At 39.2% G+C, this 27,126-nt stretch overlaps 2 protein-coding genes across 5 annotated transcripts in view; both read left to right on the top strand.

Annotated features, from left to right (window-relative positions):
- Positions 1-11,300, top strand: part of LOC306984536 (uncharacterized protein) — a 33,353-nt gene extending 22,053 nt beyond the window's left edge. The window contains exons 23-25 of the mRNA XM_079586010.1: positions 8,111-8,518; positions 9,652-9,728; positions 9,957-11,300. Of these exons, the coding sequence (XP_079442136.1) occupies positions 8,111-8,518; positions 9,652-9,728; positions 9,957-10,037 (566 nt within the window). The 3' untranslated portion in view covers positions 10,038-11,300. The remainder of the gene's footprint in view (positions 1-8,110; positions 8,519-9,651; positions 9,729-9,956) is intronic.
- A 7,640-nt stretch (positions 11,301-18,940) lies between these two features.
- LOC306984428 (macrophage mannose receptor 1-like) lies at positions 18,941-26,483 on the top strand. Of its 4 annotated transcripts, XR_013794542.1 has the most exons (14): positions 18,954-18,997; positions 19,127-19,153; positions 19,373-19,753; positions 19,867-20,211; positions 20,287-20,661; positions 20,753-21,130; positions 22,261-22,635; positions 22,724-23,068; positions 23,630-23,995; positions 24,268-24,675; positions 24,814-24,883; positions 25,021-25,097; positions 25,671-25,879; positions 26,195-26,483. XR_013794542.1 is itself a non-coding variant. In XM_079585771.1 (13 exons), exons 2-12 carry the CDS (start codon positions 19,129-19,131, stop codon positions 25,076-25,078), a joined length of 3,126 nt encoding a protein of 1,041 aa, XP_079441897.1. In that variant the 5' UTR covers positions 18,954-18,997; positions 19,127-19,128; the 3' UTR covers positions 25,079-25,097; positions 25,671-26,483. The 4 variants fall into 4 exon arrangements, 2 of the variants coding, with proteins under 2 accessions (XP_079441898.1, XP_079441897.1); XR_013794543.1 differs by lacking the exon at positions 24,814-24,883 and having other exon boundaries at positions 24,268-24,685; XM_079585771.1 differs by having other exon boundaries at positions 25,671-26,483.
- The last annotated feature ends 643 nt before the right edge of the window (positions 26,484-27,126 follow it).

Raw genomic sequence — 27,126 nt, 5'->3', positions numbered from 1 at the left:
TATAAATATTTAGTTTCCTTCCTTAATCAGAAAGTCAAAGTTTCAAATGTTACTGTCAGTATAGTGTAAGATATCTAGAGCAGTCTTAGCTTAGTTGGCTTGGATCAAAACCCAAGTATACTAGTATTAAAATTCTAAATGTAAATGGATTGTAGATATAACTGTCTGTATGCATTTACAGTTCCCTATCAAGGGAACTCCCGCTGCGTTTACGCAATGGGAACACTTCCAAGTGTCTCGTCATGAAGCACATGTTTAATCAGTCCAATGAATGAGCGGGACGTCAGGTGACGTCATAGACCAGGAAACTATAAATCACCCCTGAACGCAGAGCGTGACAGCTTCTGTTTCTTCAGCGAAGCGCTCTCTGTGTGAATCGGTCTGATTCTGTCTGTCTTATTTATTGTTGTCTGTCAAGTTGCAATATATATTTTATGGCAAAAAAAGAGCAAACAAGCGTTGTGTTGTTCCCTGCCCACGTTATTTTACGAGCGGGGACACACACACATCAGCTTGTTTAACAGTCAGTTCTCGAGGGGACTGCCTGTGAGCATTGCTAGAAGCTGTCCGTGAGGACGCTCTGCTCCCGCCGGCCGTTCTTCGAGGATGACGGTTCGGTTCGCGTTCCTCGAGGCGCGGGTCCCGCTGTTGCTGAGGCGCGGCGGGGACTCGTTTCGTGGGGTTCGCAAACGGATCTGACAGCGGGGGTTGAGACGGCCGCGCCCTATCTCGGCTCTCATCTGCCAGATCCAGTGGCTTTTCTCGGGGAGAAGCACGCGCTGCGTTTATCCTCCCCGCGATGAGACACTCATGCTGCGATATCCAGTTCCGAGGAACTGGTATCGAAATGTTTTGTTAAGAAAGAGAGAACAAAACAATAAAGAATATATATATAAAGAATATATATATATATATATATATATATATATATATATATATATAATAAGGCAGATTTTTATGAGTTTCTATAATAAATAAGTTTGCTCATAACTCTGTTGAATAAAGAGGAGCTTATAAAAGGAGGTTTTATCTAGTGCTGTTGCTAAGTTTAATATTTACTGGCCAGCCAACATTATGAGAGTGAGAATATAATGATGAAAAATCTGAGGGTGAGAATATAATGAATATATATAAACTCTATATCTCAGCCTCCTCGTCGGGGATTGCCGTCCCCCCCCCCTCTATATGCACTGAGGTGTCGAGATCGTGGAATAAACCGGTTTCTATTTATGTGTTTTAAATCCCCAAACTTCTACTATAGTAATGTTATGGGTATTTAGTATCATGGTATGACAGAGCCTCGGGTTAAAGAGACGCTTGCAAGCTATCTCTATCCTGAGTCGGCGTCATTATAACCCCGACGCTACCCACCAGCCATCATAAATAATAGATCAATATTATTAAGCAGCGCTGGTTGGTAAAGTATATATATATATATATATATTTATATATAAGGGCATGGATGAATGTGAGGATGTCAGCGCTGACGCCATTCCAGAATGGCGTCGCGCAACAGACAAACTATACCGGGGAGGGACGGTTTCGAGAAATCATATTCGAAAAATATGGTTAAACGTTGTGCCTGGGGCATTTGTAACACAGATACACGTTTCCCAGAGAGGTTGGAGGGGGGTGTCCGTTTTTCCCCTTCCCAAAACCGAAGTTAAATACTGACAAGTGTCGTCTTTGGATTAAACTCAATGACGCCGAGGCTGCAGGCTTCTGAGGATGGTCCCCTCCGGGGTAGGACGGTTTTGAGAAATCATTTCTCCTCGGCGCCCTCTGGAGTGCAACTCTCTGAGGAGGGTCGCAGCGCTGCCAGTTCGGTTGTTCCCTGCCGGTCCTCCGTTCAGGGCACCGAGGTGTCAGCGTCCCCAAACGATCCTCCGAGGAGGGTCGTAGAGCGGTCAGTTCGGTTTCCCTGCCGTTTCGCCGTTTCAGGGTACCGAGGTGCCTGCTTTTTCCAACAATCCTCCGAGGAGGGTCGTTGGAACTAGGAGTTAGAGGTAGGCAAGATCTGAGGACTGTCGTTATCTCTAATAAAACTTGGACAAGAAGTCCTGACGCTGAGGCTATCAGGCTTCTGAAGGTTCCTCCGGGGCAGGGACGGTTTTGAGAAATCGTTTCTCCTCGGCGACCTCTGGGGTGCGACTCTTTGAGGAGGGTCGCAGCGCTGTCAGTTCGGTTGTTTCCTACCGGTTCGCCGCTTCAGGGCACCGAAGTGACTGTTCAACCAAATCCAGAGGCCAGTCTCCAGAGACTGGTGCCCTTAGCAGAATTTCTGGCAGCGTGGTTACTACTGCCACATATTTCTCAGTGGGTCCTGCTCACTATAGAAGGGTTTCAGAATTCAGTTCGGTTCTCGTCCGCCCAGATTTCTAGGGGTCCTCCCCACAGTGGTGGACCTCGAGCAGGCTCTGGTTATGGAGCAGGAAGTGCTGACACTTCTGCAAAAGGAGCTATAGAAGGGGTTCCTCCTCCCAGCAGACAGTCAGGGTTTTTCAGCCGTTACTTCATTGTTCCGAAAGAGGATGAAGGGTTGCGTCCTATTCTAGATCTGCGTCAATTAAACGGCAGGTTTCAGAATCTCAAGTTCAAAGTATGCTTAGGCTAATATGATTGTGCACAGATTCAGTCCGAGGACCGGTTTGTCACAATAGACTTGAAGGACGCTTACTTATCTATCCATCCTCATCACAGGAGGTTCCTGAGGTTTGCTTTCAGGGGCGAAGCATACCAGTATCGGGTTCTTCCATTCGGCCTATTTTTATCACCCCGCATCTTTACAATATGCGTGGATGCAGCTCTGGCTCCTCTGAGACTCCAGGGCATTCACGTATTATATTATATCGACGGTTGGTTGATCCTAGCTCAATCTGAGCATATGGCAGTTCGGCATCGAGATGTCGTCCTGTTTTATTTAAGATGTTGGGGTTGCGACTCAACACCAAGAAGAGTGTGCTCCTCCCAGCTCAGAGGACCACTTTTCTAGGTATGCTGTAACGATTCGCCGTAAATGGCGTAAAACTAGGCCAGTCACTCACTGTGAAGCAGTTACAGACTGTTGGGTCTCATGGCAGCTGCGTCCAACGTAATTACTTTTGGCCTTCTGTACATGAGACCCCTGCAGTGGTGGCTCAGGACCAAGGGGTTTTCTCCGAGGGGAAATCCGTTTTCACATGATCAAGGTCACGCGGCTATGCCTACGTGCCTCCGTCATGTGGAAGAACCTTTGTTCCTCGCCCAGGCCCAGTGTTGGGGGCTTCTTGTCGACGCATAATGCTATCGACAGATGTTTCCCTCACAAGTGGGGGGTGATCATGAGTGGTCACTCGGCGAAGGGTCTTTGGCAGGACCATCTTCCTTTTTGCACATAATTGGCTAGAAGTGATGGCTGGTATTCCGATTATCTCAATACTTCCTTTCAGACCCGAGAGGTCACCATGTGCCTGTCCTTTCGGACAACACACTGATGGTCTCGTATATCAGAGCAGATATCCTGTTGAGGCAGGGGCTGAGGCCCGGGGAATGGACACTTCACCCTGAGGTGGTGGAGCTCCTTTGGGAGAACTTTGGTAAACTCAGTCTACCTTTTTGCATCGTTTATACTACGCATTGCCCTTTGTGGTTCTCCCTGATGCATCCAGCTCCGCTTGGACTGGATACGATGTACTAGGTGTGGTTGAGGCTACACCTGTACGCATTTTCCGATATCTTTGCTCCCGGGAGTTCTGGAGAGGGTTTGCCGGGTAGGGGCTCATCTATTATTAGTAGCCCCATTCCGGCCGGCCCGAGAGTGTTTCTCAGACCTACTGTCCCTTCTGGATGGCTCTCCCATGGAGATTCCGTTCAGGAGGGACTTAGCGTCCCAATCAGGGACACAATATTTCACCCTCTTCCGGAGTTATGGATACTGTGGGCTCGGCCTCTGAGGGGGCCCAGCTCATAGATTCAGGTCTCTCGACCGAGGTCGTGGAGACCATACTCCAGTCTAGAGCTCCCTCCACGAGAATACTGAATATGCATTGAAATAGAAACTGTTCTCTGCCTGGTGCGGAGAATACCTTCTGAATCTTGTTATCTGCCCTGATGGTACAATACTTGATTTCTGCAATTAATGTTTCTTTGCTGGGTTATCTCTGAGGAGAGATCCTTAATTTCGTTTTCTCCGTGGTACATGAGGCTGAGGCCTGCACATACTTGGATTTACACCTGGTAGGGTGATAGTCTTTCTTCACCCCAGGCCGGGTTGTATTCCTAGGTCCCTTCTAAAATTGCGGGTCATTTGTGCTGCAGGCCTTCTGTCCTCCACCTAATACCCCAGATCAGGAAAAACTTAATCTGTTATGCCCTGTCCGGGCTTTGGATGCTTATGTCCACAGAGCTGCCCTGTGGCGTATATAAGAGCAATTATTTGTTTGCTTTGGGTTAACTAGTTAGGTTGCCCTGCATCTAAACAGATAATGAGCAAGCGAGTAGTTGAGGCTATCTCTTGCTTATGAAGCGGCCGGACAGCCTTCACCTTGGCTGTCCGGGCCCATTCTACGAGGAGTATGGCTGCCTCTATGGCTCTAATTTCGGGAGTTTCCCTTCACGACATTTGTGATGCGGCAGGCTGGCCCTCGCCGCATACATTTGTCAAATTTTATGACTTAGACCTCTCCACTCCTGGGGCTAGGTTGCTTGCTTCTAGTGTGCGCAAGGTCTTCACACAGAACGGGCACTTGTCATTATGGCGTAGTGGGTATGGGGTTCCCATTGCGTAAACGCAGCGGGAGTTTCCTTGATAGGGAACGTCTCTGGTTACGTATGTAACCTTAGTTCCCTGAGAGGGAACGAAACGCTGCGTTCGCCTGCCATACTTCCTGCATGCCCTGATCGACTTGCTTCAGGTTTTTCAGAAGCTGTCACGCTCTGCGTTCAGGGGTGATTTATAGTTTCCTGGTCTATGACGTCACCTGACGTCCCGCTCATTCATTGGACTGATTAAACATGTGCTTCATGACGAGACACTTGGAAGTGTTCCCATTGCATAAACGCAGCGTTTCGTTCCCTCTCAGGGAACTAAGGTTACATACGTAACCAGAGACGTTTTTTCCAACTGCTTACACACGTTTTCAAAACTATGTCTCCTTTTTTCAAAACTCTACACACAATTCGCCTTTGGCTAAGCCACGCCCTAGAATGTAGATTGACCAATCACAGCGCAGCCAAGAACGAGCTCCCACAGAGGCTCCGACACTTTTTCACGGCGCTCCATTGAATCAACGCAGGAGGCTCATATTTTTGGTCTCGGCAGGCTATTACGTCGTCGTTTTATAAAAAATATGGTTAAACGTTGTGCCTGGGGCATTTGTAACACAAATTACAGTGAAGCATTTGATACACGTTTCCCAGAGAGGTTGGAGGGGGGTGTCCGTTTTTCCCCTTCCCAAAACCGAAGTTAAATACTGACAAGTGTCGTCTTTGGATTAAACTGTGTGGACGTCCTCAGTCAGCGAAACCCCTCAAGGATCAACAAGCACACTTTTGTGCTCTAAGATACATTTAGCTTTTAACCTTACTTTGAAGTTATACTAGTTAGACAGTTTTATGCTGGTTTAGGTTATGATTTCGGTTCTCTGCCCTAATTGTTGATACGCTAGCACACGCTGCTAATAAATACAACTTTATACTCGCGTAGTCCGTTTGCTTTGTAAATAATAACGATTATAGAAGTGAATAGAGACCTACCCAGCTTTGCATGAACAGTGTTTCTCCTGATATTGTGAGTGTAAGGACCACCCATTGGCCCAACGACGGAATCCAACGGGGTGGGCGAAGGGATAATGCGTGTATATCTTTCCAGCGCTCCAGTGAAGTTCACTTAATTTATTAGAATTTAGTTTGAATATTACTTTAGCTCTACGCTAAATCTGACTCCAGTTTCAGTTGATAATCAAATTTAGATTGTGTTTCTTATTAGAAAATAGTCATATATATTGATTATGAATTAATTTAGATCTTATTCAGAGTTTCTTATCTTTCATTTATTTATTCATTATGGACCCAATGCCGCACAGAGATCACGTCGGCCACGTCGTGTTTCTCACGGACACAAAACTTGTCAGTTCTGAAGTTAGTCAGAGGATGTAGGGTTAGCTAATACCTCTTAAGTCGGTTGCCTACTGCTCACTCATACAAAAGAGTGTAGTTGATTTTAGCCATTTCCATACAACTTGCTAAATCAGTAATAGACAGAAATCAAAAGGTCTTCAAGATGACGTGCCTACTGCTCCATTCATACATGCGCCTTTAGTTTGACCTATCCTTCAAGATTTGCGGTAGCATCAGCCTCCTATAATCTACTAAAATAATGATTTCAGAAAACTTCAGAATAAATCAAGATGTAACATTTATTTGTCAGGTATAAATGTATCATGCCAATTACACAAGTAATTAAAAGCCAATTCAGAAATAATAGATGCATGACATAAATTTCTCAAAGATGACTCTAAAAGTAAGCAAAGCATTCCTGACAGAGACACACAGCGGTGTGTGAGTGTTTTCCAACGGGAGAACACTGACACAGCACTGTATGGGGGTTTTCCTGGTTACAGGATCCCAAAGACAGCTCTGTTACCTAGCCTTAAATACCCAGACCAGAACAAAAGGGTTGTGCCAATATTTTCAGAGTTTGTTTTGGGTCAGTTCCTGTACCCCAGGGGGTAGCACCTGGTCTCGGGGGAGTGGGGAGATATCTTGAAGAGACATCACCCAAAGAGGAACACAGGATTCTCCTAAGTTCTTAATCTTTCTAATATTACCAATGACTGCAATGAAATTAAGACCATTTTACCAATCGCACTGAGACATCTAAAATGATACCAAACATGAAAAGGAAAAACAATAGATTTACAAGATACATCATATGTGAAATATAGGCATTCTTAGTGAACTTTTGGTGACTTGACTCAGGGGGAGAGGGGGATGCAGAGATAAGGGAAAAGTGTTTGGACAGGACAATGTCCTATGCTCTGTCTTTGCGATCTTCTGTCCAGGGTGCGTTTTATGGCTATATTGCAGGGTGAGTTTTATTTTAACAGGAAAATCAGTTCTTACATGAGTCACAGCCTCCGTCTCAATTAGGATATGCTGTGTTCATTGTTTGACTGTGACCGTTATGCTTTTGCCTCTATTTGGATGCCTTGTTGTTGCTTGCGTTTCACCGTTTGTCTTGAATAAAGCCTTCAAACGCACACTGCAGACACTTTTGCCTACTTCTATCGGACACTTTATTTGCTGCTTTATAAAAGTTTGATAAAATTTCAGCAGGAAGAGCCGTCACAGCATAAGCCATGTTGATACCAAACCAGAGCCCAGATGAAGTTGTCGGAGGTAGCAACCGTAACTAAGGGGGGCGGGGCTTAGCCAAAGGTGAATTCCAAAAACTGCACACACAAAATGCAAATTGCCTCACATCTCCTTCAAAATGTAATACTGCATTCAAAATGCCATAAACACAAGTCAGAATGAAGCATTTGCATCAAATGGCAAACACTTCTTTCATAATAGTACATTTTTGGATATATCATGCAAACACTGTTGTTCTAAATCTACAGCTCTTTGGTCTTTCATAGGCTTATATCTACATTTCAATGTAACGTTCTACAGTGAAAGTAATCTGCTGAGAGCGGTAACAAGTACACTGTAAACCTTATGAATTATCTACACTGGAAACACCAATGCAATGTTGAAACAGAAAATTACTGTAGTGTTTGCACATGTGAGGAGTGTGTGTGTGGCCTGGTGAATAAGTGTAGCATTTTGATTGGTTGTGTTTGGAAAAGGAAAGCAAGTCACTTCCCATTAGATTTTTGTGTTTTAGATCGAGAATTTTGTGTAGTGTTTAGAAAAAAGTGTTTTATGCAATTGAAAACTGAGTCAAAGGCTGAGAAATAGCTTATGGTTTTGGAGATTTGGTGTGTAGTTTTGCATTTTGAGTGAGATGTTTCAAAAATCGTGTGACATGAAAAGATTTTGTGTGTAAGCAGTTGGTAAAAACTGTAAAATATGGTTGACTAATTAACAAATGAACTGACTTGATTTTAAATGTAAATCTTTACCTTAGGTAGAGAAAACGCCTCTCAGAAGTATGTTTTGGTAACTGAGGGAAGGACCTGGACTGGAGCTCAGAGCTACTGCAGAGAGAGATACACTGACCTGGCCAGTATGAGAAATGAGACAGAGCGTCAAAAGATACTGAATGTTACACGTTATTATTATGGCTATAGTTATTATTATGGCTATGGTTATATATGGATTGGTCTGCACAGAAACAGACTGTGGTCAGATCAGAGCAGCTCTTCCTTCACTTATTGGCTGCCGAATACTCCATATGAAGCTGCACAACCAGATAATGGTGCAAATGTCCAAGGACAGCAGGGAGCTCAACACTGCACAGCTGTGTCTTTAAAATACTTTGGTCAGTGGACGGATGAAGGATGCTTTGCCAATTTGCCTTTCTTCTGTTACAGTGGTGAGCAAATATAACTTCTATAAAAAAAATCAATAATCAGGCTATAACACACTAAAACAAGAAAATGTGGATGGTAATGTGGATTCTGTAAAATAAGAATAATAGAAAGATTGTATCAAAAGTGTAACATGCTAATGTTTTGCTAATGCAAGCTTTCTGTTTGTTTTTCGGTGACCCTGATGACCATCAAATCAACACACCATTTCAGAAGAGTATGGTATGTTTGTCTAGATATGTGATCCGTTTGTTACTTTAATTATCAATAATCTTAAAACATAATGTAAATTGTTACCCTTTTATTCACTTTGGTACTATTTTCACAAGTAACATGTACAAAAATCCAAACTGATCCCACTTGTAACACAGCTAGTCATTCTTTCAAAACCTGATCTCATGCTTTCATTACAGTTAAACACATTTCAGTCCACATAAACATTGTTTCTAACACAAGATTATTGCAATATGTAATGAGGACATTTGGTTTAATCACCGAAACACTGTATGATCTTTTTTTAGTTTATACAAAGTTTATATTTCGGATATCGCCATCTTTGTAGAGACATTTTGTCCCCATAATGTAGAGTTTACCAGGACACAGACCACACACACACCAAAACACTTTAAACATAGTGGTTATAATCTAAGAAAAATCACTTATAATGTAAAAAGAATTCATTACATTTGGTTATTATCTATCAGAAATTGCAAACAAAGTAGAAACTATATCTATAACTTCTTTATTTATAGGTGTACCAAATTATTTATTGATTAACCATTAAGATCAGTTTGATTAAATAATAGATAAATGTATTAAAATGAACAAGAAGAGATGCAAATCAAATGTTTGATAATGGCATTATGAAAGGCAGCTACTGTGAATGAAACATTTATATTGATTAAACAGTTATTTTGTATTGTGAAAAGGATACTTAGCGATTTTGAGTATTGTATTAACACAATTGAAAACATGATGAAATGTTTGAAAAAAAAGTGCACTTTTGATGATCTGTTGTGATATTAGCATTAAGAGTTTTGAAAATAGCACCAAAGTGAATTAAAAAAACTGTAAACTGTAGTACATAAATGTATGTATTATGACAGCTGACTTGTTTTTTATTATTATTATTCATCAGTGATGGGAATGCGAGTAGAAGTTACAAGTCTAGAAAATTTGTCAGAGTCTCAGATGGAAGAGCTGGTGATTATACAGGTAAGTAACTCAACAGTCAAACAGTCATTTACCTACATGAATAAAAATTTATTTTTACATAAGCATTGTATAACATATATATTATTAATTGACCACATATAACTTTCTATATACTGTAATCTTCCAACAGTGCAATAAATACATTAAAAATTTAATAAATTAATGATTATACGACTGAATAACATGTCAGCACATGGTAGGTTTGTCATAAAGCTCATATATTTTCAGTTACAAGAGGAACTGATCAGACTTGGACTTCCCAACAACGTGACCATGCATTTGAGAGACTATCGTAAGATCAATCCCTGACGTAGGAGGACAGTGGTTTGACGTTTCCAATAAATGCAGTTGTGGGCTCAATACTTAATCTAGTATGAAATTATACTATAATCTATGAAGACTTTTACAAATGAATGATCCAGATTTTGTTTTTCCAAAATGTTATGTCATTGGCATGTGTTGTTTAATGGATATTAAATCAGTGAAGGGGTTATATAAAAATACTAACAATATACAATGTAGCTTGATTTTCAGTCAGAGATGGAAAATTATAAAACAGTACAGTAATGTACTCATTATACTATTGTTGACATGAATGTGATGTTTTGATCTGAATATGATTTATGGAAGATGGTGATTTTGAAAACATGAATAAATGAAAATATGATTAAAACAGTAATCCTGGCACCTTCTTTTCAATCAATCAATCAATCAATCAACATTTATTTGTTAAGCACAAATTGTTGAAATTATTTATTCAAACATTTTAAATGACACAGATTTTTGACTACATTCACAATACAATCGTATTTAATAACGGGTGTGACTCGCAAACTACTCCATTTTCACAGCATTTTACATGTTCAGTATTTGACTAAAAACTGCATGAACAAGTAGGCCTAACTGATGTCAATCCACTTTTTTATTCTCACACTAGCTGTAAACATCTTATCATTGAGACTGTGACTGGAGTAAATCAAATATGGCGACATGTTTATCCTACACCTGCTTTTACTTTAGCGGAGAACATGGCATTTGAGGTCTATAGCCTGAATGGTTGACAGAAGAATCGCCGTGAAATAGCAGAAAGCAGCAGTAAAGCAGGAGACAAAGTTATAAAAAAATGAGCAGGATTATTTGGAACATGCTTCTTGTAACAGTGTTGTTTATTGTGTCATGTTTCTGGTTTGTGGTTTCACTGTCTTTGGTTTTTTTCATTCAGTTTGTACCTTGTTTCTCTGCCTTGTTAATTGTATTCTGTTATCCTTAGTCATGTTAATTAGTAGTTCCCTTGTTTCAGGTGTGTTGCCTTGTTAGTTTGTATGGTCCCTCTCGTTGTTCTCATTTGCCCCAGCTGTGTCTCGTTCCCTGATCCCCTCTGTGTATTTAAACCCTGTGTGCTCTTTTGTTCCTTGTCAGTTATTGAATATAAGTACGTTCCTGTTCTGAGTTTTCCCGTTCTGAGTTATTAAAGTCTACTGCTGCATTTAGATCCGACTACCGCCTTTGCTTCCACGCAATTCATGACACTTCTCTTCGCAAAATGACAGCTTTTTACAAAGATGCATAGCTAACATAAAAAAAAAAAACATTATGCTGCGTTCACACCAAGCGCGAATATGCGTCAGGCGCGAATGATTTCAATGTTAAGTCAATGGTAAGGCGCGTTCACGCGCGTCTGGAGTTCTTGCGGCGCGAATGAGGCGTTTGGCGCGGCGCGGTAGACGCGAATTCGCCTCATTCGCGCGTCTAGTTCGCGCGAATGACGCGAATTGAGCGTTTGGCGCGTTTGGCGCGATACGCGCGTTAAGCGCGAATTGTGCTTTTTGTGCATTCACGCGTTTGACGCGAATTCGCGTCTGCCGCCCGAGTTGAAAAATCTGAACTTCTGCGTCAAATTCGCGCCGCGTTAACCAATCAGGAGCCTGCTTGATGTTGTGGCGGCAGGCCACTGTGTTTATACAGAGAATCATGACACTTTCTAGGTTAATGTCTAGGTTATAGCTAACTCAGTATCACTAGAAAGATCACTGTGTTTATACAGAGACACGACAGTATCACGTCTGCCAATAGAATTTTAATTTCTAGGTTGATGTCTAGGTTATAGCTAACTCAGTATCACTAGAAAGATCACTGTATTACAGAGACACGACAGTATCACGTCTGCCAATATAATATTTTAATTTCTAGGTTGATGTCTAACTTAACGTTAGGTTAAAAGCAGTTAACGGAGTAACTTACGTTATCACTAGAAAGAGCGCCAACAGTGGTATCCGTACCACAGTTTAAAAAAAAATATTGATAGCATAGCAAATACTGTATTTAAAATAGCATATACATTTACTAACCGAAGACAGATGGACAGGCGCTCCGCAGCTGGGATAGAGCGCCTGTAGTTGGTGTCCTGGAGGGTGATCCTCGCTCCGATGCGGGACAGCAGGTCATCAAACTGGGCGCGGGACAGGCGGAAGTACCGCTGAAACCGGCCGTCATCCAGCCGCAGCTCCTGGAGCAAATGGTGAAATTCGCCAAACTGGGTTCGCCTCCGAAGGGTCTGGTGGACCCAAATACGGCGACGATGATCCCTACGCCGCTGTTCTGCTCTCCAGAGTAAATACAGTGCGGTGACTCTCTCGGTAAATGACATAGACAGTATATAAAGGTAAATGATCGCTCATCAGACATCTTGTAAAAAGATGGCCGCCAGCGGGTCTCGAAACTGACTTTCGCCTCTTGACGCGCGTGACGCGCGTAAATTTCGCTTCAAACTTTTTTTTTTACACGCGTCAATTCCGCTCTTGACGCGCGAATGAACACAAAGTGGTCACGCGAATAACCAGACGCGGCAGGCGCGAATTTTGACGCATATTCGCGTTTGGTGTGAACGCAGCATTAGTCAATCAAAAAAAGAGAAAATCTTCTATAATGGCGAATTCAGGCTCCCTTTATAGGCGCAGCCACGCCCAATTCGGCGGTCTCTTTCAACACATGTCAGAGACTGCCGAATTGGGCGTGGCTGCGTCTATAAAGGGAGCCCGTATTCACCATTATAGCAGATTTTCTCTTCTTCAGCGACACTTCACGTCCCTATATCCTCAGGAAACATTGAAGCTATCGCTAAACAAGCCTTATTCTGCCAGAACGAGCCATCACAGAGCAGACTGCGCCTTCACTGTATTGGAAGTGCTCTCGCATCTCTGCGAGAGCATGCCTGTTTCGGTGCTGCAGACACGGCTAGCTCTCTCTATAGATGGCGATGCTACCCCTCTTGCTCTTCCTTTTCTCGGGCTACTTCTGCCGTTGCTGCAGCACAGCCAATGAGTGAGCCAGTCACTCTCTGTGCTCGCTGTGCAGCAATGTGTTCTACATAAAAGCTTCAATAAATCTGAGGAAGGGAGTTTCCCCACTGTGAATTAGCTACGCAATACTAAGTGACCGTTCTCGAAAGGGAACTATTTTCATCCTCGTCACTAGAATCTTGATCAATGATCTGACGAAGAACATCATGCACAGAGAGCTTATTCGCCATTCATTTATTTAGTGTCTGTGTTCCCCTTGTCTGTTGTCAGGTCATTATATTTTCTGTCGGAGTGCTGTGTATTAGTCTGCCTGTTTTTGCCTATTCCCGTGGTTCCTTTGTTTTTTGGATAACCTTGCCTGCTGTTTTTGGACACCTTTTGGTGGATGGATTTTTGTTGGATAAATGGATTTTTATACATGGATTTTTGTTTAATAAATATTCAAGCTCATCACATCGCCTTCCATCTCTGCATTTGGGACCACACTCTCTGAATTCGTGACAGAATGACCTGAACATCATGGACCCAGCAGAGAGGCGTCTTTTTTCCGAGAGGGTTGCACAGTTTGATCAGACTGTGGCATGTTTGGCTACCTCTACACCTGATCAGCATGCTCCAATCCTGGAGAGCATTTCAACACAGCAGCGCTGGTTTAAAGAGAGACCTTGGGTGAGCCATTTTGTACCCCACCTTGATGTTATCAAGGATAGGTTAGATTGTTTTCTTAATGACTTACCCACCAGCCTGTCTGTTGTCCGGCCTGCCCCTTTGCCTGCTTCTCCCAGTCTTGATGTTTCTCTACCTGAAGGAGAGTCAGGGACTTATGTGACCTTGTTCGAGTATTTTGCCATGTGTGCTCGAAGGACTGAGAAGACCATAGCAGCCAGCCGTCAAGCTGGAAGGGAAAGATCCAGTAATGTTTCTAGAAGCTCCCCTGAACTCCCGTTCGTCAGCAGAACGGATCCCTGTTCAGCAGATACCCCCGTCTACAAGCAATCCTTTGAGGGAACCCACCTAGCCATATTCCCTGGGACCCGTGGAGGCCGCAAGAGAGGACGTGGCCGATATGGGCCCCGACACCATTCCCCTCTTCAACCTCTCTTCAGCCCAGAGCTCGTGTTGTCCAGCGTTCCAGAGTCCCAGCTGACGTGCAGCGTAAAACCTAGTCTAAAGACAGTTGCGCGATAGTCATATGCTATTTTAAGGGCTCATGCTTGGCCATTATGTAGCGTGTGAACAACACGCATACACTTTGATTCTCTAATCTAAACGGATGCAGCAGTTTTCATTTTTGCAAATCATACATTGTTGCAAGGAAAAATATTAAAACACGAGGGAAATCATTGTTGTGTCCATGAAGATGTGAAAAAATAGGCATAAATCTAGATTACTCATTTTCCCAAATTATTATACGCCTGTTTAACCGAAGCTAACTTGGGTGGGTTTCTCCCATCCCCATACATTGTCACTTCTCTGTCTTTTACGGTCCTGACGAGAACGTCGGTCTCCTCGGCTGTGAACCGCTCCTGGCGTGCGCTGGCAAATTCGCCGTTATAATAGCAATCCGCCATGGAACAAGCGCGCCTGCTCTTAAAGGAAATGTGAGAGGACGCTCTAATTGGTTTATTTCACGTTACGCCCAAACCACACCTATGAGTAATGAAGCTACTTCAGACCAACCCCTTTTAGATTTGTGTCGGGCACAAGAGTCATTTATCCTGCCGGTATAATAGCAACAGCGCCCGGGATCCGCCCACAAAGTTACTTGCGTTACGCATTTGATACTTGCGTTTTAGATCGTTAAAAATAGGGCCCTTAATCACATCACAGCATTAAACACAACAGACAAAACAATGAAACTAACAACATGGGACAATTGATAGGATGTTACAACACAAAAATCAGGGCTACACACATACAACTACATAAGGATGGTATATTTTGAAGGCATTTAGTTTGTGTGTATGTGTAATGGTGGAAACAGTTTGTTGTGTGTGCACATTCCCATGCTCAGTCCCCTGTGACATATGAAATGTGAAGAATGAATGAAATATGATGATTTATTTGAAGTCGCCTTAGCCTTTATGCCATAAAGGCTAAGGAGTTCCTCATTATTATATGCTCCTACAGTTCCTCTTTATTACAGTTTTTTACAGTCGCTAGGACACATTTCTCAATACTTAGGTCACTTTTTCAAAACTCTTCACACAGTTCTCCTAACCAACTTTCAGCTCGGCACAGCAGTTCATTTCACATTCAAAATGCACCAAAACTACCAAATCACTTCATACATGTCTCAGATCAACATATTCTTTCATAACACTAGCAAAGGTTGACAGCCAACAAACACACTTTATCACCCACAAAACAATGACCTAAAAAACACGAACAACAGGAGCATTATACAATGTTTTCTGCTGTAAATGCTTTCTTTCTTCTACCTCTCTACTGTTTAGAATTCACTGCAATATAATGTTACTAGAATGAATCAGACATGATGCATATGCTTCAATACTTTCTATATTATATGTATTTTTTTTATATGCAAAAAAATTCAAAATTCCAAAGTACAAACATTTGTCTACACACCATCCACCGACACAGATACAGGAATCAGTTGTGGTTGGTCCAATTGTTTTTATACCATTTAATTTTTAGATTCTAAATATATTTCATTACAATATACTGTAGAAATGTGGCAAAATGCTGTCGTATACAGTTTTGTATTATGTTATTGTTTTGAACTTAAGTTTACAGTTTTTTCCAACTGCTTACACACAAAATCTTTTCATGTCACACGATTTTTGAAACCTCTCACTCAAAGTGCAAAACGACACACCAAATCTCCAAAACCATAAGCTATTTCTCAGCCTTTGACTCAGTTTTCAATTGCATAGAACACTTATTTCGAAACACTACACACAATTCTCTACCTAAAATTGATCTGTATGTGGAACCTTCTGTGAAGCACTTTGGAAACCTTCTGTTTATGAAATGTGCTACAGAAATAAAGTTGGATTGGATTGGATTGGATCGGATTGGATAAAACACAAAAATCTAACAGGAACTAACTTGCTTTCCTTTTCCAAACACAACCAATCAAAATGCTATACTTATTCACCAGGTCACACACACACACACACACACTCCTTACATGTGCAAACACTAATTGCTTTACTGATCACTAACCAATCACTGCTTTACTGTAGTATAGGCCTATAAATAGGTCAAAGGTCAGATTTCCTGTTTTGAACAATGGATGCCAACAATGGACATAGACCCCCCCCCCCCCCCCCCCCCCCACACAATTGTGTTCTTTACTGTATTTTAAAGAATATACTTTTGGTTTACATATGTTTATGGTTTTGTTGTATGCTACAACAGTAATGTTTGGCCTAATACATATTTTCTGTTTCTACATTGCATTGGTGTTTACAGTGATACTTGTTATCCCTCTCAGTAGATTACTTTCACGAGTAGAACATTGTATTGAAATGTAGATATAAGCCTATGAAAGACCAAGAGCTTTAGATTTAGAACAACAGTGTTTACATGGTATATCCAAAAATGTACTATTATTCATGAAAAAAATGTTTGCCATTTGATGCAAATGCTTCATTCTAACATGCATTTATGGCATTTTGAATGCAGTGTTACATTTTGAAGGAGATGTGATGCATTTTGCAATTTGTGTGTGTAGTTTTGGGAATTGTGTGTGGAGTTTTGAAAAAAAGGTGACATAGTTTTGAAAATGTGTGTAAGCAGTTGAAAAAAAAACTGTAACAGTTTTGAAATCAGTATGTAAGCATGTGCAAATTGGCCTGTAGGTACACAGAGTTTTGGCGGTTGTTGTGTCGAAGTGAGAAAATAATTAATGTAATATGAAAGATGTAGTCATTGAATGCACTATGTTGTTAGTATTTTTTAGGTCATTGTTTTGTGGGTGATAAAGTGTGTTTGTTGTCTGTCAACCTTTGCTAGTGTTATGGAAGAATGTGTTGATCTGAGACATGTATGAAGTGATTTGGTAGTTTTTGGTGCATTTTGAATGTGAAATGAACTGCTGTGCCAAGCTGAAAGTTGGTTAGAAGAACTGTGTGAAGAGTTTTGAAAAAGTGACTTAAGTATTGAGAAATGTGTCCTAGCGACTGTAAAAACGAATGTCTCATTTAATCTACACCAAAGTCTGATCACACATCAGCCTCAAGTTCTTCCATACTGTGACATTCAAATCATTTGAACTGAGATGAAATGACATCAGTCATCTGGACCATGAGTGAGATCAGACATGGTGTGAGATATGTGAGTGTCAACAGATAGTGTTATTATTATGGTAATAAAGTATGGATTGGTCTGCACAGATATAGACTGTGGTCAGAACAGAGCAGCCTTTTGGTTATATTGTCTGCCATGTACTCAAGGTGATGTTGCACAAACAGGTAATGGTTTAACTCTACCAGGACAGCAGGGAGCTCAACACTGCAGTGTTTTTAAAAAAAGAAGTTGAAGATAGAATTTTCTTACAACAACAAATCACATCTCCAGAAAGAATTTATCACATTAGGTCTTCCCGGCAACTCAATGCATTTCATAAAACCAGTCCATAAAGAATGGACAGTATTCCTGGGATATGTTATTTGTTACACATTGTTTTATTTTTATACTATCACTCAACCGTGAAGTGTTGAGAAAATGTGTAAAGTGAAACAAATCACATTTCATCTCCTGAAAGAATTTATAAGGTGAGGTCTTCCCGGCAACTTTACAATGCATTTCATAAAACCAGTCCATTAAGTGGGACGGACAGCATTCCTGGACGATGGTTTGGTTTTTGTTGTACATTGTTTTAGTTTTTCTTTGTACTACTGTAAAATCAAATAGTATTCCTTACTATAAAAATACTAGTAAGTTTACTTGATTTTAGCCAAAATGTTGAGTTTACTAAAAATGTTCTATTGTTGCTGAAATATTCGAAAATATAGCTCCCATAACTAGCGTAATTTAAGTAAAATTACTCAAAATGTCTAAGACGGGCTGTTACGCATGCGTACTGGTCGTTTGTTATGGTATGATTTTCGTTGACGCTCAGCATAACGTAAGCTACTATGATAATGTTAGCTGGACGCGCCAATTTTGAATAGGCAGCTCAGAGACACGGCTGCATTCACTCTAGAGAGCGCGCAATACAAACAAAGTACAAATGGATGGAAAAGACCGCTAACGTTACATCTTTAGATCAGTTATTTTAAATCTTTAAAATACATATTTTTAACTTGACTGGGCACGTTAAAAACCTAACGATAAATGACGAACTCCAGTCCATTAAGTGGGACGGACAGCATTCCTGGACGATGGTTTGGTTTTTGTTATACATTGTTTTAGTTTTTCTTTGTACTATCACTGAACTCTTAAGTATTGTTGACAAACTGTGTTAAGTGAATGTTGCATGTTGTCTATTCTACTGTTTGATGAATAAGCTCACTGTGAATTCAGGAATAGGCTCTTTTTTCACATGTTCTTCGCCTTGATCAAAACATGAGTTGCAGGAATAAATTATTTAGTCTTGAGTTTTTAGGTATTTAGACATTTAATTTTGTTCTTTTGCTTTATGGTTTAAAAATGATAATGAGAAATACTTTGACACTGTGTGCAGTTTTATCAAACACTAAAATATATTTTCATAGCTAAGTGTTGCAGTGCATCACATATTTTGTTGATATATTATGTCCACAAACCAACCAAGATGTTGCTAAACAACAACGGTTGTTAAAGCACTAGTTTCATGTAATAACATGTTGAAGATTCTCATAGAGTACATTTATAATGGCACCTATGTGACTCAACAGGTTTCTTTGTGTCACATGAGTTTAGAAAAGTGATCCTCCCATAAGCTATAAGTATTAAGACAGTCAGGTATTCTAAACAGAAACAGCAAGAGCAAGACAAAGGAAGAGGCTTCAAATCAAAAAGGTAAACTGTTGTCCCGACATTTAAAACATTAAAGTATAATAAATAAATAAATAGTGAAAACAGAACAAATCATTTAATTGATTGTTTTATTTATCACATGTTTTAAATGTGCTTAATATGTTTCCACAGCCATGTTTCCATTGCTTCTGTTATCCGGTAAGACAAAGATTTCCATAATATATTTTATATCAACATCGTAAATTGACATTTTGTATCAGAGTGTGATTTAGCATTTGTCTGGCGACTGATAATGCAGTAATTTTTATTTTATTTTGAGAATAGAGTACACTGTCAGAGAATACAGTCAGAATACAGATTGCACTGACCCATTTGGTCCTTCTTTTCTCCTTTGAAAAATAAACTTGTCTTTAACAGGTTTTATCACCTTTACCTTGAGTGTCCCTCAGTATGTCTTTGTGAATGAATCCAAGACTTGGGCAGAAGCTCAGAGATACTGTAGAGATAAATACACTGACCTGGCCTCCATTGAGAATGAACAACAGACGGTCCAGTTATTGGACACAGTGAATGACGGTTCCATTGATTTGGCCTGGATTGGACTCTATGAAGATCAGAACAGTTGGAACTGGACTCTAGAAGGCAGTGATTTCTTCAAGGAAGGAGGGAAAGACTTCAGGAACTGGTATAACCCAGGACCAAGCAATTATGGAGGACAAAGTCTGTGTGTGTATATGTACAGTGGGATATGGAATACAGATTACTGCTCAAATAGACGTCCTTTTATCTGCTATGATGGTGAGCAGTTTCATTAATATGTATGTAGGACAATAAAAAAAAAGTGATTATATTTCATCATTCTGAAATAATCAGCTCTCACTAATGCTCATTGATTTACTTAAATGTTTTAGGAAGACAGAATGCCAGTGCTAGTTATGTTTGGGTTTACATGTACAAAACCTGGACTGAGGCTCAGAGTTACTGCAGAGAACATCACACAGACCTCGTCAGTATCAGGAACGAGACTGAAAACCAGAAGATCCAGTTTTTATCCCAGAATTATTATTATTATTATAATGCTTGGATTGGACTGTACATAACCAGATCTTGGTCAGATCAGAGCAACTCTTCATTCAGTAACTGGACGACAGGACAGCCAGATACTGCAGGATCCTGCACTGTAGTCTCATTCAATGACTCTGGGAAATGGGCAGATGAAAACTGCAACTATACATTTCCTTTCATTTGCTACCTTGGTGAGTAGAAATCTGTCTTAATGACCAATACTGTCAACAAATTTTAATGCTATAAATCTGACACTTTATCCACAGTGTCATCTTTGACATCATCACGTCAGTATCACTTTGTGAATGAGTCTAAGACCTGGACTGAAGCTCAGAGATACTGCAGACAGAATTACACTGATCTGGCCACCATTGATAACATGGAGGAAATGAACAGTCTGATTAACACAGTTAATGGGAGTTACAATGGCTCAGCCTGGATTGGACAGTATGATGATGTGAACAGCTGGAGATGGTCATTGGAAAACAATGATTTCTATCAGGAAGGAGAGAGAGATTTCAGGAACTTCTTTCATGAACCAGACAACAGTGGGGGGAAGGATCTGTGTGTTTACATGGAAAATAATGGAAAATGGTATGATTTGTCATGTGACTACACACGGCAATTCGTTTGCTATGATGGTAAGGACTTTTTTTGTGTGTGTGAGTATTTCTGTGCGAAGAGTAGTTCTGAGTATTCTGTATTAAATGTGTCGTATATTTAAAATCACAGGTAGAGTGAATGCCACACAGAGTTACATCAGAATCACTGATGGGAGAAACTGGTCAGAGGCTCGTAGATACTGCAGAGATCTTTACACAGATCTCGCCAATGTGAGAAATCAGACTGAGAACCAGAGGATCCTTGAGACAGCAGGTGGAGGAGCCTGGATCGGCCTGTACAGAAACAGGGTTTGGTCAAACGGTCAGATTACCAAATATGAAGACTGGAGGCCACAAATTCCATATTCTCCACAGCAACCAGATAATGGTCAATATTATTATTATTATCCATGGTTTTCTCAGCAATGTACTGCAGTATCATTCAGCCATGTAGGCCGATGGACTGATGAGAACTGCTTATCCAGCCTGCCTTTCATCTGCTACAACAGTGAGTTTATTTTTACTCTTCTTTTTACGCAGGCCAAAACTTTAATAGACATTACAAAAAGTGTTATTAGAAGTCAATGTATTTAATCTGAATATTTTATTTTGTAATGTATATTATTTATATTATATTTTATATAGATTTTGAAACAATAACTTACCACATGGATATTTTAATTGTCACCATGCAAACGCTGTTTTTCCAGTTAATATAATATATACATATATATTTTATTACATTTGGAAAAACCTCCACAATAAAACCATGCATTTTACATTTTTTTACGATCGCTATGACAGTTTTTTCAATACATTTAACAATTTTCCTAAACTCTTAACGCACCAACACACCTAAAACACACAATTGGCAAACGGTTAATTTCATGCTCAAAATCACACATTGTAAACTAAACTCCAAAACTAATTTTCAAAATACAATAATACACTATGTCTAAAACACTGCAAATATGTTTCAAAATCAAATAATTATTCAAAACACTAACACATGTTCTCTTCCAACAGGAACATTTAGTCAATCATAACACAATGACAAAAAAACAGCTGAAATTACAGAAACTGCATTATGTTATGTGTCAGGTCTCCCTTATATAATAGACTGTATATTGTATTGTGTAAAAGAAATTCAAGCATTTTAAATTTTGTCCCCTTGGAATTATAAGGTTCTATCTGACATTTTTGTAAAAATGTAGTTATTCACATATTGTTATTCTGTGACCACTTCTTTACATTATGTGATGTTGTTTTTTAAGTTGTGTACAATTTGGAACTTTTTATTTAGAAAATAAAAAGTTTATTTCTACACAGTCGAATGGAATGCAAAAACTTTAAAGCTCAATATCTCAAAACCAGTCAGAATGCAGATAGAACCTTATAATTCCAAGGTGGCGATTTGTGTTAACTGTATGCTGATTGTGTCAAAACAACAAGACATGTGTTGTATAGCCTACAAAGATGGATGTTGTGCTAACCGTGTTAAGAGTTTAGGAAACTTGTTAAATGTATTGAAAAAACTGTCATAGCTATTGTAAAAAACTGTAATACAGTAGTTTCATGATATATTGGTGATTGTAAAGAATAATCAAATGTATTTCTCTGTTTATTTTAAACTTACAGGAACCTGCACACAATCTTCATGCACCCATCAGTATCATTTTGTAAATGAATCCAAGACCTGGACTGAAGCTCAGAGATACTGCAGACAGAATTACACTGATCTGGCCACCATTGATAACATGGGGGAAATGAACAGGCTCTTTAAAACACTGCGTAGGACTTACTATGGCAAAGCTTGGATTGGTCTCTATGATGATCTGAACAACTGGAAATGGTCTCTGGATAATGCAACATCATTGGGAGGATTTAAAAGCTGGTATGTCGAGCAACCAGTGAACTCAGGTGGACAGAGTCTGTGTGTGTACATGTCATATTATTCAGGAGTATGGCGTGAAATCCCTTGCTACAATACACGTCAATTTATTTGCTATGATGGTGAGAACTCCTGTTGGCTTTTTTAAGTTTTTAGAACAATATATTTATGATACCATGATATATCACATACACATTTATTCCTCCGCAGGAAGAGTGAATGCTAGTACAAGTTACGTGTTTGTTAACCAGTACAAAACCTGGCCTGAAGCTCAGAATTACTGCAGAGAAAATCACACAGACCTCATCAGTATCAGGAATGAGACTGAAAACCTCAAACTTCGGTCATTATTTGGGTATTATTCCGATATTTGGATTGGACTGTACAGAACCAGATCTTGGTCAGATCAGAGCAACTCTTCATTCAGTAACTGGAAGACAGGACAGCCAGATAATGCTGGAAACAGTGAAAACTGCACTGCAGTGTCATTCAGAGACTCTGGGAACTGGACAGATGAAAACTGCAATATTGCATTAGCTTTCATTTGCTACAGTGGTGAGTATTACCGTAATAATACTATTACTTTTAAGTGTACACCACTTTCTGGCAGACAGACTTGAATTGATTTAGAAATATTATTCAACATTGCCAGATTTATCGAAAATATTTTTCGAAAATATGTGTAACACTTTACAAAAAGATTGCATTTGTTAACATTAGTTAACTACATTAGTTAACATGAACTAACAATGAAAAATACTTCTAAAGCATTTAGTTCATGTTAATTTCAACATTTATTAAAAAAAATATTATTATAAAAAATATATTTCAATGAACCTGAGCTAGCATTAATGTATTGATCTATGTTAACGTTAGTTACATATAGTTAACGTAAACAAAGATCAATACTGTTGATGTTAACAAATGTTAGTTAATGCAAACATGACATAACTAATGGCACTTGATTGTAAAGTGTTACCAAAGTTAGTTGGATACTCTTATTTAGTCAACAAACATTCTACAAAAGTTAATTAATTTCTAATCCAAAATGTCCTTACTAGTAATCTTTATGATGCACTTAACTTTTATCCTCACCCTTTTTTCCCACCTTACCAGCATTAGCATCATCCCGGGAGTATCACTTTGTGAATGAGTCTAAGACCTGGACTGAAGCTCAGAGATACTGTAAACAGAATTACACTGATCTGGCCACCATTGATAACATGGAGGAAATGAACAGTCTGATAAACACAGTTAATGGGAGTTACAATGGCTCAGCCTGGATTGGACAGTATGATGATGTGAACAGCTGGAGATGGTCATTGCAGAACAATGATTTCTATCAGGAAGGAGAGAGAGATTTCAGGAACTGGTATCATGAACCAAATAATGCTGGGATTGAACAGTGTGTTTACATGGATACTAATGGAAACTGGTATGATTCATCATGTGAAAATTATAACACATTTGTCTGCTATGATGGTAAGACATTCCAATTGAACATTTATTTTGATATAAATACATTTAGTTTCCTTCCTTAATCACTAAGTCAAAGTCTCAAATGTTACTGTCAGTATAGTGGTAAGATCTTTAGAACAGTCTTAGCTTAGTTGGCTTGGATCAAAACCCAAGTAGCCTATACTGTAATATTAAAATTCTAAATGTAAATTGATTGTAGATATAACTGTATGCATTTAAGGTTGACTAATTAACAAATGAACTGACTGAATTTTAAATGTATATTTTCATCTTAGGCAGAGAAAACGCCTCTCAGAAGTATGTTTTGGTAACTGAGAGAAGGACCTGGACTGGAGCTCAGAGCTACTGCAGAGAGAGATACACTGACCTGGCCAGTGTGAGAAATGAGACAGAGCGTCAACAGATACTGAATGTTACACGTTATTATTATGGTTATGGTAATGGTTATAATGGATATAATGTATGGATTGGTCTGCACAGAAACAGACTGTGGTCAGATCAGAGCAGCTCTTCCTTCACATATTGGCTGCCATATACACCAGGTGATGTTGCACAACCAGATAATGGTGCAAATGTCCAAGGACAGCGGGGAAATCAACACTGCACAGCTGTGTCTTTAAAATACTCTGGTCAGTGGACGGATGAAGGATGCTTTGCCAGTTTGCCTTTCTTCTGTTACAGTGGTAAGCAAATGTACCTTCTGTAATTAAATAAAATAATAAGCATCAGGGGAAAAAACAAGCAAATTTATTACAATAAATTGTTGATGTTAATATGCTATTATTATGTGTCTAATTCACAAACTTTTATGCTAATGCTAGCTCTGTCTTCTATTTGCTTTCTGGTGAACATGATGATCATCATATTGACCCATCAATTCAGATGTATATGGTATGTTTGTGGAGATATGTGCTGTTTTCAATCCAAAATGAGTGTTTTTCAACATACATCAACATTACCAGATTGTATTGTTTGTATTCATGCACTACTGACCAGTGTTCTTTTTTTGTTTTGTTTTTACTGATCAGTGACGGGACTGAGAGTGGAACTTACAAGTGCGGAAAATCTGTCAGAGTCTCAGATTGAAGAGCTTGTGATTATACAGGTAAGAAACAGTTCAAAACACTCATAATGCTTATAGTTTTTGTTGCACAAAAAGAAACAATAAACACATGCAAAATAAATAAATTACTTTAGAACAACTTCACAAATACAGCACAATAATCCACATCTACCTGAATACGAAGCCTATATACAAGCTCCTTCAGAATTATCAGCAGCTTTCGTGGTTTATCAGGAGTGAATTACCCTCCTCCATCCCCAGCTCCACCTCTCGTCAGTCAGGATTTGGCATTCTGATTACCCTTTGAATCAGACTAAATTCTCGAATTATGTTGTACCTTCAAATCTTGAATTAATGATATCTGCAACTATCTGCACATTAATTTATTATTATTGCTGTTATTGCTGCTCTCCCTGCTCTTATCCATGCTATAGGCTGCAGGGATGCGCAGGGAGTTCTTGCCCAGAATAGAACCATATCGCCAATCCAAACTGTATGCTAATTGTGATCCTGACAGAAATAATAATAACAATAATAATAATAATTATTATTTACAGATATTTGTAATATATTTAGCTCAAAAATATCTCACAGAAAATATATCCCATGTTTCAGCTCCAGGAAGAATTTATCAGACGAGGACTTCCCAGCAACTTCACAATGCATTTGAGAAACTATCGTAAAATCAAACCATGAGAGAGAACAACAGAATTTGTGCACACACGAACATGGTTTTAGGGTTTGTGTTTCTACATTTTGCATGTTCTTTGTCCTATTGATTATATACATTTTGAATGTCACATGATTCTCTTGTATTGTATAATGTGTTTTTGGTAACACTTTACAATAAGGTTCATTTATTAAACATTATTTAATGTATTAACTAACATGAACAATACATTTGTTGCAGTATTTATGAATCTTTGTTAATGTTAGTTAATATGAATAAAGCTGTTCATTGTTTGTTCATGTTAGTTCACAGTGCATTAACTAATGTTAACAAGATTTTAATAAAGTATTAGTAAATGTCGAAATTAACATTAACAAAGATGAATAAATGCTGTATAAGTGCAGTTCATTATTAGTTAACGTTAACTAATGTAGTTAACTAATGTTAACTAATGAACCTTATTGTAAAGTGTTACCGTGTTTTTTTACTAAAAAATGATTAGGTTGCTTGTACTCATACTGTCAGAACTTTTTTTAAAATATATAATCAAACCAATCAAACATTTTGTGTCATTTTGTCTTGCAATGATTTGTTGATTTGGCCCGAGACACAGGGATAGGCTTCAGTGACCCTACATAGAACAATCAATTTAGAGAATAGATGGTTGGATTAATTAATCTGTCTGATAAAATGTACTTGTTAATTTATTAGTCACCAACCAAGCATAATAATAAATAAAAATGTTTTGCCACCTCAGGGATACAGTTGTATTGGTCTTTGTTGTCAGCACAATACAGTACAGTGAATGATACAGTACAACAACATACAGTGGAACAACCACATGAAAACAGACATCTGACGTGATTTACACATCACATGGTAATGTGATATTATATGGTACTATTTACAGGTTTATCACAACAATAAATAATCACAAAAAAAAAATAGTTTATTTCTTAGTTATGGACCTCTAAAGTCCACTGGGGTTGATCAAGGAAAGGTTTACAGTAGAAAATGGAAAAGTCTGCTCAAACAACGTGCCAACATGAAATTTCTATGTAGTATATACTTATTTCTGTTTGCAATTGTCCTGGTATAGCCATGCTGTACCCTTTTGTTGAATGATCCACTCCTTGCTACGCTCAGCTCACATGCTCTGATAATACCTATAGCTTAGCTTTATATTACTATGCATTGTTTGAATAATTGGTCAAAAAATAAATATGTTAAATCTAATTCTGTTGCATAACCTTTTAATCAGTGGTGCGCCGTCAGGGCCAGCAAGGCCTTCTCTGCTGGCCTAAACACTATCAGAATCACTGATTTGCACTTTAATATATATTTTTTTATGAATGAGTATTAAATTATTCCCAATAGTCCGTTCTCTTAATTTCATAGCTT

The sequence above is a fragment of the Phoxinus phoxinus genome, assembly GCF_949152265.1.
Source record: "Phoxinus phoxinus genome assembly, chromosome: 17".
Lineage (NCBI taxonomy): Eukaryota > Metazoa > Chordata > Actinopteri > Cypriniformes > Leuciscidae > Phoxinus > Phoxinus phoxinus.
Note: the sequence above shows the minus strand (reverse complement) of the source record. Positions and strands in the feature narration are given on the sequence as shown.

What these genes read in the sequence shown, in the direction of transcription:
- LOC306984428 (XM_079585771.1), top strand. Translation starts at nt 19,129, where the DNA reads ATGTTTCCATTGCTTCTGTTATCCG. An exon ending in GCCTTTCATCTGCTACAACA is followed by an intron (nt 21,131 to 22,260) that starts GTGAGTTTATTT and finishes TTAAACTTACAG; the next exon opens with GAACCTGCACACAATCTTCA. An exon ending in CACATTTGTCTGCTATGATG is followed by an intron (nt 23,996 to 24,267) that starts GTAAGACATTCC and finishes TTTTCATCTTAG; the next exon opens with GCAGAGAAAACGCCTCTCAG.